This window comes from Channa argus, chromosome 13, assembly GCF_033026475.1.
Source record: "Channa argus isolate prfri chromosome 13, Channa argus male v1.0, whole genome shotgun sequence".
Classification (NCBI taxonomy): Eukaryota; Metazoa; Chordata; class Actinopteri; order Anabantiformes; family Channidae; genus Channa; species Channa argus.
Window position 1 is genome coordinate 17083637 of NC_090209.1, and position 13409 is coordinate 17097045.

Sequence of the window (13409 nt, forward strand, 5' to 3'; positions counted from 1 at the left end):
CAGATAGGATTTAATGAGGCATGAGATTAACTTTGCCTGTGCACCCTCTATTTAATTTCTCTACATCTGGACATACATTATTTACAGTAAGCAGATACCATTTTATTATCATTCTATTTATTTTTGGACACTAAGCATTTATCAGCAAAACTATCACAATCACTGCCTGTGGGTTTAGGCGTCTGTTTCTCACTTATCTCTTCTATATGATCCAACTGATGTCATTGAAGCAACATAAAAAGAAAAGGTGGCTGCCTCCAGAACTGCCATTTGCCCCAGCCACGAGATAAATCGCAGACTCAAATTTAGCACGAACACAGGGGGCAAAACAGACAAAAGCCACCGAGGGCCCAATGGCATCTAAGTGATTAGTGGCTGCCCAGGTAACCCCTCTAATTCTGCCCCACCCTTGTCCTCTCTCCTCTTATCAAGCTAATTGAAGACAAGCTCTTTGAGATGGATGCACAATAGGGCCAACGGTAGAGTGGCATTTCAGACTCAACGGGTGGACCAGAGAAAAGGAGATGCTGGGGCATTCTATAAGCACCCCCCTCCCACCTTCTTGTCTAAATCCCTTTCTCTGTCTTTCTTTTATCCCATGGCGTCTCATTCAGCGTCCTACTTGACATAGCTCGACCTCTGAACCCAGAGTTTATGAACTGAAGCAGCAGCTATTTATTTGGTGTGGAACTAATGTGTGGCTGTACCATTGTGCAGAGATTTGGAGCAATGTTTGCATTGTGTTTGAGTTGCGGTGTGTGCTTGGATAAGCTGGTGGTCAGCAGACTTTGGCGCTAATACCATTTCAAGACCACTGGGCTTCACTAAATTGTCATTTATCTGAAAACCAATACATTTATGGCAAAAAGACAAAACCAACGCTGTTCCAATTAAGGTTACTCTACCTCCAGCAATGGTAGACATTGATTTTACTTTGATTTTAATACATATAGTGTTTTTAAACAGTTTAAGGGCTCGTCTTAGCTTTTTAGGCATTTAGTCATTTAAGCATACTGCACAGGAGGAAAACATGCACATTGGCACCTGCCTTTTTAAAAACTTGAAAGCATTGCACCATTCTATCACTTTGAGTGAAACGCAAGCCTCCACCCTTTGAGTAAACAGCGGTAATCTTCATAAAAAGATCAGTCTTCATCATTCATAGTTCAAAGGTGAGATTGTTATATCCTCCTTTGTGACTCTTTTTGTAGTCTTTCTATGCCAGTATCACATTTTTCCAAAGCTAAACTCAACATTAATCAAAAAGGTTTGTTGTTGTTGTTTTTGTATGAAGGTGCTTCGGGACATTTAGTTTAAGTGTGGTATTAGCATATTAACAGTCTTTGCATTTGATTGCAATATCAGCTAACAACACGATTTGTTTTGCTTTAAAATTTAAATGGTAGGCTACCCTTAAACTTTAGTCTAAGGGTTAGACTAAAACAGTAGGTGTTTATCAATAAGATGGGTGCCTTGTCACAAGTAACAAGCCATGGCCTGTCTATGTGCTACCTGCTTGTGTGTGTGTGCGTGTGTGTGTATTGTATATGCACATGTGCGCGCAAAGAGAACAGGTTAGGTTTTGAAGTGGTTGTGTTGTAGCAGTCTCTTTGGAGAGCATGCAGCTCCAAGCAAACACAGAGCTCTACTTAAACAAACAGGGGAGGACAGGAGAGCAAGACTAATGATGGGATCCACGCAGCTTACATACACATGTATAGACACACACGTGTACGCAGATGCACGTATGCACTCACAAACTCACTAGAGCAAAGACGAGAGGAATTTGTCCCCGGAAGAGGAGTGGTAGAGATAGATCAGTGATCTGTACAAGAGGATGAAAAGAAGAAAAGGTTCCTGTCTCTGTTTTCCATGACACATCTCACCCGTCCTTATTCATTTCTACAGTTTTGTGAAAAGGTTTGCATCCTCTTATGTTGAAATGGCAAAAGGAGAAAATACAGAATATTTTTTTAATCAACATAAAATTTAATGTACATTCATCTTGGAATGATGCATCGAAAGCTCAAATTCATTATTGGAAGTAACAAATATGTTTAAGGAGCGTATAAAAAGAAAGTTCATTTGGAGTTACACTTTAAATTTGCAAGTGATGGGTAGATTTCCAGTGGCAGTCTCAAAGGGTTTGCTGACAACAGCTTTCAGACGAGTTCAAATTGAAATTACAAAGACTACATAAAGCTGGAGAAGAATGATAAGAAAATATTTCAGTCCATTTAAGGATACCAGTACACACTGTGAAGACCATAATCCAGAAATGGAGGAAACATAAAAACACTAAGACTCTTCCAAGAAATGGAAAAGCAAGAAAAATACCATACCTGAAAGAGGCCCTAGGAAACTTCCTTAAGAGCTAGGTAAGAATCCAAAACAAATATTAAGGGACCTGACAAAGTCCTTACAGGAAACTGGAATAAAAGTCCACATTTCCATAGTTGAGTGTAGTCTCCACAAATCTGGATTGTTTGGGATAAAAGCACACAGGAACCCATTGCCTACTTCTAGACACAGCATGTGAACAAACAAAATACATTTTGGAACAACATTATTTAGTCAGATGAGACCAAATTAAGGAAGGAAGAATGATGTCAGCCTAAGAGCAGAAGATTTTATAGCAAAACTCCATAACATCATTCAAAAAGCTAAAAATTACGATGCAATGGATCCTTCAACACAACAATGATCCAAAACACACAGCAAAGTGCAAAGTAAACGCTGCTCAAAGCATGTCCAAAGAGGTTGGAGGACTTAATAAAGGCAAAGGGAAAACACAGAATTACAACATCATATAGGAAATGTAATGTAATGATATTATTTTTTATTATTTTTTACTATACGCTTCCTTTAACACACTTCTTGGTCAGTTTGATGCTAATGATAATTTTCGTGTCTGAATAGTCATTAAATATTATAACTTTTTTTAACTCTTCTTTTTTGCCATTGCAAGTAGGGGATGCAAAGTTTTGTACTCACCTGTATATACACCTGTTTAGACACACATTAGTATGATTATGGACTATTATACATTTTCATCAAAGTTCCTTAATATTTTCAGTTTTTAATGCTGCGTACCATCCTTAACATGTATTTGTGTTTAAGCATGCGTGTGTGTCTGTGTGTGTGTCTGCACGTGCATGAGAGCATGTCTGCCTGAGCGCCCTGAATGCATTGTGCAGCAGAGTCCTTGACAGAAGTGAATTAATCAGACCCCTCTGGCCCATTTGTCTCTATTTGGGGGGCTAATTGGAAAAGAAGCAGGTGTTAATAGAGAGAGGAGAGAGCCACGGTAAGAGTGTGTGTATGACTGTGTGTGTGTGTGTGTGTGTAATAGAAGTCTCAGAGCTAAGTTAACCAGACTTAATTAGGCTTGTTCAGACTCCAGCCAACCTTACATCTTTCTCGCTCCTTATCTGAAATGAAGGCGATACAGAGATGGAGGGATGTGGGGGAGGAGTTGAGGACTGCAGTCAGACCTTTTGTGTGTTTGCTGCCTGTAAAAAAATTCAAAAAATAAAAAAAAATGAAAAATTCTTGACAATGTCCACCCAGATGCCATAAACCTACACACCACACAAAAGTTGATTATGTGATGCTGCCTGCTGATTAGAGACGGTGCAGTGTGATAGATGAGCTTGCATGTATAGAGGATGGGAAACGCCACTCTCCTCTCTGCAGATATTTACCTCCACTTCTGTTGTCTGGGATTGTTTGTTTGAGATGTTCAGAGGTATGTTTTGAGCAGGCCTCTGTTCTCTCCTGCTGGTAGCTGGCGAGGAAGTTTGAACCTGTTTGGAAGCTCAATCAAAGGCCCCACTAGCTTGTTAGCTCCCTGCATATTTAGCTAAGTGATGTCAGCAAGTTTTAATGGACAGCAGCTTTTCTCAATTACGCAGGAGGGAGGCAAGCTAACTGTATCCAGTGCTATATGTGTGTGTGTCTGTGTGTGTGTGTGTATTTGATGTGGTGTTTACTTAGTTGAAAGCTGTCTCCTGTGTGGTCTTGCCACAGAGTTTTCCCCCTCCAGATCACACACACACACACTCACCTGAGGCACTGTATGTATGTTTGTTGCGAGCAACAGTGTGTATTGTGTTGTGCATGTCTTCGTGGAGACGAGTAGGTGTAGGTTCAACATGTGATGCATCTTTCTGAATTTTTGGGGTGCACTGCTCTTCCCACCAATGTTTGCTATACACATGCACACAGACACATAGAGCCAAACACACAATCACACATATACAGAGATTGAAGACATAAACATACAACAAAATCTTCCATAATATTTAGATATTTTTCTACATACACAACTCCAGACTTGTGCACACGTGAAGACACATTGTTCTTCCTTCTTTCTGTCTCTCACACACACTCAAGGGTTCAAGTATACAGCAGCGGTAGTGCTTTGTCACACTGAATAGATGGCTGGATGGTCAGTAAGTTTTTGAGTATCATAAAATGTCAAGTATGAACACTCGTAGTGATATTCTTCTTTTGTGTGTACTTTAATACGTTTATGAATTCGATTTTATTTAATACGATTTACAGTTCGATTACAAATACAATTGTATTTAGTTTTGGTGTAGTAATATCGATATCTTGTTTGTCTTGTTTAAAACAAAATCTTTATATCTTTTTAATTATAATTGCCACATTTCTATATGAAGACAATAAAGCCATTCCAATCATTTAGAATGTTGTTTATGTTTCAACCATTTATTTACTACAGTCTTTCCAATTCTCCCACATATCTCTTATTTCTACCCACTTCCTCTCAGCTCCCTCTCCCTCTGTCCATCTCTTCATTCCTCCCTCGTCTGTCTGCCAAATTTGCTTGCAGCAACTTTTTACTGACACAAGCAAATACAGTGGGTTGAACACAGGCAGTACTTCATTAACTGGAGTGTCGAAAGCTGTGAAGGAGCAGTGTTATGTTTATTTATGTATGTTATAACGTGAGGAAGGTTTTGTCTGAAATGGTTGAGTGTGTTTGTATGTGTGTTAATGTGGCAAAATATGCATCTATGTGAACATCCTGCCCTCCTGAACCTGGGATGCCCCCTGACACACACACACACACACACACACACACACACACACACACACACACACACACACACACACACACACACACACACACACACACAGCAGTCAGAGGTGGGATGGCTGCAGGCGAGGAGGCAGGTCGGCAGCGATTAGAGGGGCTGTGTGTGTAATGGTTGCCATGTGTGGACCCATCTCATCCACCATTACACACACACACACACACACACACACACACACACACACACACACACACACACACACACACACACACACACACACACACACACACACACACACACCACACACACGGCACCCACCTCCTGAATCCATCCAAGATACCGTACACTTTTTAAAACATTAGCCACTAATGCTTTAATGCCCTCACGTCGACGTGGGGTTGGCTGGAGCTAAAATGGCAGACACAGAGGAATGCTGGCTTATTTGCTTAGTGCATGCGGCAGGTCTCCAGCATACTTATGATTCAGACATGACAGAGCTGTATTCCAGTTGTATACGCCTCAAAATATATTATGGAAACATCACCCTGGTTTTGATATATTTATATATATGTATACTTTTGACATTGCCGGTTCTTTTAAGTACATTTACATTGAGTCACCATATTCTTCAGTGATCATTAATCACAGGCTTCTATGCAAAATGCCGACCGGTGTGGATATTTACATGAGAATAGCAGTAATGACTAACGAATGCTGGGCATGGCTATTGGCCTCTCTTTGGAACGTGCCAGGTGTTTGTTCCAGCCCAGGTTGCATGAAAAGCAGCGCCTGACCTTGGAACGAGTGGCTGAAACCTGAGTTGCCTCCACCACCTCTAAATGTCGGTCACCTGAAAAAGTCTCAAGCTCCTCCCCTTTCCTCCTTCCTGTTTGTTCACTCTTTTTTTTCCTCTGTACCTGTCATTCCACCCTAGGATGTTATTAAAAAAAAAAGTGGGGATGAACCAGGGCCAACCTCCTGGGTCCCCTCCCTTTTCTCCTCCCTTCTACACCGAACACACATAACCTACTTTTGGCCATTGGACACTAAACAGCTTCCTTGTCTGGTCGCTTGGTGAGTGTAAACACAACCAGAGCAGGCGCAAAAACAAAAGTGTTATTGCGAAGGGATTCATTGTGTCAACATCTTAGCTGTTGCAATCCATAGGGGGAAATTGAGCACAGTCTGTCCCATTTACTGGCAAAGGGAGTGGCACTTATTAATGTACAGTTCACCTTTACGTCCACTTGAGTAATCAGTAAAAGCAACATTTTTGTCACGGAAAGGTGCTGTGATTCTCGTCTTAGGTTTCATAAGGTGCATGTTGCTGTGCAAATGTCTTACATTCACACAACAGGTATGAAAACACACATTGTTCCTCCAAAGGTTTATGAGGACAGGAAGTTGATGCAGAAAACAAGGTCTCAATGTTAGTTCCAATGAATATTATCACTGAGGAGCTGAAGACCAAAACTTTCAGGTATCACATACTTTAGCTGGTGCTTTATTAAGCTTAAGGGGTCCCTTTTTGTCAGACAAGTATCATAGATTGAAGCATAAATGCTTTTCTCGAGCTCGTTCCTAGAGGGCAGAGTGCTGAGAGATATCTGCATAAAATGATGCACCCCACCCCACCCACTGCACATATGACACATACAGAGACTCACAGGTGACAGAATGAGTAAGATGTGAGCAGGAACCATCAAGAAGAAAAATTTAATTATCAGCACCATGTGTTTTCGCTCTCACTGCAGCTTAACTGTGACAAGTACTTGTTTCTTGGATCCTGATTAGTAATTAAGGGGAAAGGGTGATAATGAGCATGGCAGTAACTTAGCACTTGAGTGCAATTAGCAAAATCACATGGAGGTTAATATAGACATAGCAAGGAGCTCAGTCAGTTTGTCAATACAATAGATCAACTCCTTGTACACCTCCCAAAGCAGATACACTGGTGTGTCTACATTTGAAACCTTTTTTTTTTAATCTAATATAGTGTACATGTAGAGTATAGTTAGAAAGATAATAACCTGTCAGCATTGGCCTACATGCTAATTGTCTTCTGTTTGTACGAGGACAGAGGCCAGATGGAATATGATGTGTTGGGTGTGTGCATCTGTGCTTGTGCGTGTGTGTGTGTGTGTAGAGAAGCAGGAAACTGTTGATTTTGTCATTTGGGACCAACTTTACTTCAAACTATTCCCTTAAAGATTGTAGTAAAAGCTAGAAGTAATTGTCCTAAGTTTAATCTGTCACTGTGAACTCTTGACCTTTAAACAGTGACCAAGTAGGGATCAACATGATCAATCTGGACAAAGCTCCTTCTCTCGATCAGTCTCTCTCCTTCACACGTGATTATTCCCCAGGTATATTAGACTAATAATGTTAGTTCTTTTACCCTTCAAAGGGATGCAGAAAGATAATTGTATAGTGGTCATTAATGAACTGGGTGGCCAGCGTTGGCCTCAGCACACAGCTTTTAATTATGGCTCTAATCAGAGAAAGTAATGGTAAGAGCCCCTGAAAGCCTGAATGCAATAAAGTCCACTACTAAGAAATGAGGAAGAAAGCTCAAGCAGACAATTGCACCTTTACTGTTGCAATGGAAGGAAAACTCAGGGGAGGGAATGTGTTCATTTTGAGGATCATTCATTCCTTACCCAGCTTTCCTCCTCATTTTTCTCCCACTTTCCTTTTTTATTGTTGACCCTTAGGCTTGTTGGTTGAAAACATACTGTATCAGCACCCAAAATAGCCTAAGCATTTTTTTTTAGAATCTCTAAGGCAGCAGGGTACATGCTGCCCCCATCCAAAAACATGAAGCAACAGGAAGGGAATGTCTACTGGAGGAGTCTGCCAACTTCCCAAGCTGAGGGAAAAATAGGTATTTTTATTATGATGAGGGGACGCTGGCTGTTTAACTTAGAGCTCAGAGAAAAGTTAATTTCTGTCACAGGAAAAAGACAGAGGAGACATGCAGGCAACGCTAATTAAGAGGTCAGTTATTAGTGTGATTCCCTTAACGTAAAGCAGTATTTTTATCTAAGAGCCTAGTTTGTCGGATTTTAGTTACAGTGTTTCAGCAGCTGTATAAAAACCAGAATGACTGCCAGCTGCAGTGCTTGATTCTAGTAATAGGGATGGAAGTTAAGCTCTCGAGAGTGTAAGTGCTGTTCTGGAATCAGTCTGCTGGATCAGACTCTCTGCGGGACCTGGAAAGGACTCTAGATTAGCAACCCTTCTTTTTCATTGGAATATTACAAAAGAATATGTAATTTTTGGCAAAGACTAGAAAAAAGTAGTCACAGTGTTCTCCCATATGCATTTGATTTAATACAATTATGCACATACTTTATTATGCTGCATGTTTAAGAGGTGAAGCATTAAGACACATTGCTCCATAGCAGAGGAGGTTAAACTTACTAGACCTGAAAGACGGTTCCTTTTCAGGTGTCTAAACTACTGACAGAAAAACAATATAAGTGTCCCTTTTTTAATCATCTAGTATGTTGAAGGTCATGTCATTGCGAGGGTCAGAATCAATAACCAAGGTTATGTGGCTCAATTATTTCTTGATTCCTAAATGTCAGGTCTAAAATATAGGTATTGTCCAGGAAACCTGCTCCAATCCAGGTTGTGGGTAAATTGTTATTTGTTTGCTTGCATACGTGCATGTGTATAAGCCAAGGTTGTTTGTGAAATGATTCCATGTAAGGCCTCCAAGATCAAAGTGGCAGTAAAACTAAAAAACACAGCAGAGCTTGTCTCGTTCTTATCTGGCTGAGATCTGTATGTATCCTAGCCATTTTCTTTTTGATTCCTTTATTCTCTGCTCTCATTATTTGATCTCAATTTCTTTCTTTCGCCTGTCTCTTTTTGCATATTCACTGGGAATTGTTAGCAAAGCTCACCTACTGTTTCTAATCAGCTGCCTTTGTAGAGTGCAGTGCTCCAATACCAGAACACAGCTCATGCTGGCAATGCAGACACTTGCACACGTACACACACACACACACACACACACACACACACACACACACACACACACACACACACACACACACACACACACACACTGGGGATAAAAACAATTTTTGGACATGTATAAGAATACCATTTCTATCTCAGTCCTTCTCACCACTAGCACAGACATACAGTATGCAGATACACACTTGCTGTATCGTACACGCACAGACAATAAAGTAGCGCGGCAGACAGAATGGCATTAAAAGGACAAATAAAGGAAGATAAATAGTAAGGTAGACAGACGGAGAGAAGCAGAGCCCAGAAAATGACCCTCTTACAAGCCTGTTAGAAATCACAGCTGTCAGCACACTTGGAGCTGGCATGGCAAACCATCGGAAAACCTCTCGTCCGTCTCTTGGTTCTCAATAGTAGCCCTTCTTCTTCTCTTTTTTTCCTTCTCTCTCTTCCTTTCTGTTTTTTCTTTGCCACTCTCCAACTTGGTTGTACTTCCTGTAACCCTGGTAGCCTTTATTCTGTTCATTGAGAGAAATAGTTTGTAGTTGCGCTGCAGCTCCCAGTGTATTGGTTGGTTTTTCTGTCGATGGTACCTTAATGCTGTAGGCAGGGAAGGAGACGACTGGATTCAGTACATCTATTTTACATTTACAACTTTAGTTACTCTTATTATTTCCATGTTAATGCTTGATGCATGTGCCATACAATATTTACTTAACAATTATTTTCATGAAGTGCTGGTATGTTTGTGTGGAATGAACAAAAATCAAATCAAGCCAAGTCAGTTTGATTTATTTATTTTTTTCTAAAGAAAGAAAGTGTGAACTGGGGAAAAACCCCAAGAAAAGCATCAGAGAAAGAAGCTTCTAGACAAACTTCAAATAACAAATACATAGAGATTAAGGTGTAGCAAAATATAATGTTTTGTTAATATAAAAATAAGTAGTTATTACATTGCAGGCAAAGGGCCCAATATAATTGAACTAGTTCATCTGTTGAGTCCCTACAAATTGAGTTGGTTGATTTCAAAGCAATCCTGTCTTTTCATCACCTGCTGTGTTTTATTATATCAGCAGCTTGTAGATCTATGAAGTCCTGATGCTGACACAACAGACACACACACACACACACACACACACACACACACACACACACACACAACTAACCTAATTAAAATGGTCTGCTTAAGCACCATGTGTCAGAGCCTAGCAGGGGTAGGTGTTAGGCATGTAGAGCAGGTGGGGGGAAAGAGGTGGGAGGGCACACAAATCTCAACTTAAACGCAAAGAGATTAGACAACTTTTGCAAGATATTAGCTGTTCAAAAATGAGAAAAATGTCCTTAAGCCTCTTGTACAAGCGCTGGACCTGGTCAGACAAGGCCTGCTTTTGTTTCACAGGCAGAGGCTTGGAGCACTGTGTGACTGTGTGTGTGGGGGGGTCTGTGTGTGTGTGTTTCTTTGTGTGTCTTCAAGGTTGTGGTGTGCAGGATGAGGGGACAAGACTGATCCAGGCTGGTGTGTGGCTGCATAACAATCAGGCCAGGTATTAGTCCCATTATAGTCTTCACCACCCATGTGCCTAAAACTGAAAGACATTAATTGCTATAACAGGAAAAAGTTATAGAAAACAGTTTATAATTAATATTTACAATCTTAAAATTCTACTGTCTAGTAATACTAATCAATCTGAAGTATGTTACTGTTTTAAAGCGTACGTTGACTAAGACTGTATCATGACAGCAAGAGTGAACCGGACAGTTATGTGTTAGTCCAACTTTAGGACACGTGATGAACGGGATTGTATTCATGTCAAACATTTAAATGCGGAGAATGGTTGATAAACAAACATGGATTTTCTGAAGTGACGTATATTGAGTGTCTTGGGTTGTTTAGAAGCCCCGGGAACAAAACATCTACAAATTTGTGGCTACATTTTTTTAATCCTGTGAATACGCACTACAGTTTCTTTCTTAGAGCAAAAGCAGCCAACCACAAAGCTAACTCACACTATCTTCAGTGGAGGTGAAAGGTATGCAGCGGAAGTTCAAGCACTGAAAGATGAAAACATCACCCTCCCATCTGAATTACTGAACCTAACACACAGTCGAAGAAAGCTGTTCCTTTTCTGTCCATGTATGTGCATTGACGTGATCGTGTCTGTTTGTGCAGCCAGAGATGTGTTTTGTGCCTTCAGTAGAAGTGTGTTGTCTTGTTGAGCTATAAAGACTGAGAGATGGGGAGAGAAAGAAGAGGGGTATTTAATGAAACCCTCTCTGTGTGATAAGGAGAGCCACCAGAGTCCCTGGCGTGTGACATGGCCTGGCCTCTGTCATCACAGAGCTCCTGTTGTTGCTGACATATACCCACCTCTATCCCACTCTCACCCCTCCCTCCTTTCCCTCATTGCCATCCCGAGAGGAGAGAGAGGTGGGAAGACGGACAGACAGAAAGAGAGAGTCCAGACAGAGGCCATGTGATAGTGTGTCATATGGAACAGATTTAGCGCTAATGACCCCCACCACTTCATGCCCACGCTCTGCCACCTATTTCTCCAACCCCCCCACCCCCACACATCACTCCATCCTGGCCAGTATCATCCTTTCGTAAGGAATGCTAGTCTGTTCCAGCTCCAGTGTCCCATGGCTTCACCCATCCAAGCACACTCATTCACCTCTCTTATCCTCCCTCACCTCCTTTCCTGGTCATAAAAATAAGGAAGTGCTTTGAACTTCACTGGTCAGACCTGGTTTGAGATTTAAAGCTAAAAAAAATGTTTTTGTTTGTGTTTATTGGGTGTTTAGAGCACCACTAAACTGTCAAATATTGATTCACTGGTAGAGCTGCTTTACTCTGTAAATTGAATACATTTATGTTGGTCTGCACATTGTTCTAAATAGTATTGTGAAGTCAGCTCTTTGGACTCTTAGAAATCATACTGGGCTTGTTTTCACTTTCAGAATTGTCTCTGGTGACTAGAGACTTCAGTCTGTCACCAATTCTTGCCTTGGATGACTTGAGACTTAACTAGGCTTATCCTACATCCTAAAGTGTTGTCCTGGGCTTCCTTTGATCAACGTATGACTTTACTTTGACTCTTGAATAACTCAGGCTTTAACCGGAACTTTTACTAAATGACTTGAAACATGTAAAAACAGCCTTACTACCACCAGGGGCATTAGCCATGAGTGATGGGATGCAAAGGTGGTGGTGGAGGGAGCAGATACTTTGTCAGGTTAAGACGAAGAAACTAAGTGGAGTATCAGTGACAGAGAAAGGAAGGATTAGAGGAAAGCAGGAATATTCAGAGGAGACAGTGTTGAAAGATGTGAGAAAGTGTCGACAGAGGGTAGGCTTCACCTGGAAGTGCTGCTCCCACATGGCTCGAACAAACCTTGTTTATTTGAAGTCTAAATTGTAACATTACCTCTGTTTTAGCATCACACAGCTTGAGAAAATACATTTAACAACAAATCTCAACGTGGGGATTCTCTGCACCTTTCAAACATGGCAGTTGCTGGAGGGTCCACCACTTAAGGACTTGACCTCGACACCCACCTTCACCCAGTGCATCGGGCCCCTGCACTTCCCATATCTCTGTCACACTGACACTGGCATTCTTTCACGTTAGCGCATCGCAGCGCCGCGGATAGGCCTGCCAGACACCCTCTGTGCTCTCCTAGTATCTCTGTCACACACTCACACGTGGTTAATTGGTAACCAGAGTTTATGGACAGCGGGGAACTTATAGTTCGACTACGCTGTAGCGAGAAGACACATGAGATAATATGTCCGCTTTTGGTGAGTTATGACCACACGTGTGAGTGTTGTATGTGTGACTGAGGTATGGCATTGTGAGAAATGTTTGGCCCGTGCATGTGCCAATTTAATTTGAGGTTGTGTTGTGATTGTTTCATTTTTACGGTGGTATTTGCTGAGGCTGGCAACCATTTTGGCAACTTTAATTTGGACAACTTGTGGTACCCAAAAAGATCTGTTGCTGTTTTGGTGTGTGTTTCCAAGTTTGCATGGATGTGAAGTGTTTTTAATTCACACAGAAGTTACTTGCACTTTAGTCCTGTAGCCAACTGCCACACATATAAAACATGGATTTCTTTTTGTCCTTTATTGAATGCAACACACATTTTTTTTCCTGGGGAAGTTCTTTGCTCCCCTTTGACTCTTCAATCAATATCAATAAAGTGCTCTAGTTATCTATTTTACCCCCCTTCAACAACTAGGAGATCAATAGTCATCTGTCATGCTTTCACCCACTGAATGTTATCGCTTTTGCCGGAGATTAGCGCGCTTTAGCATCTTATCCGAACATTTTCTGTTATCCTGAGTTATGTAGGTTAGAAGTAGAC

General features: G+C 41.1%; 1 protein-coding gene across 11 annotated transcripts in view; it reads left to right on the forward strand.

Annotated features, from left to right (window-relative positions):
- prdm16 (PR domain containing 16) overlaps positions 1-13409 on the forward strand; it is a 169535-nt gene that overhangs the window by 28611 nt on the left and 127515 nt on the right. Inside the window, exon 1 of one of the 11 annotated variants that reach the window (XM_067528522.1) lies at positions 12751-12843. The exons of the other annotated variants lie outside the window; for them this stretch is intronic. Within the exon in view, the coding sequence (XP_067384623.1) occupies positions 12831-12843 (13 nt within the window). The 5' untranslated portion in view covers positions 12751-12830. Of the gene's footprint in view, positions 1-12750; positions 12844-13409 lie in introns of those variants that run through there. 11 annotated transcript variants of the gene reach the window in all.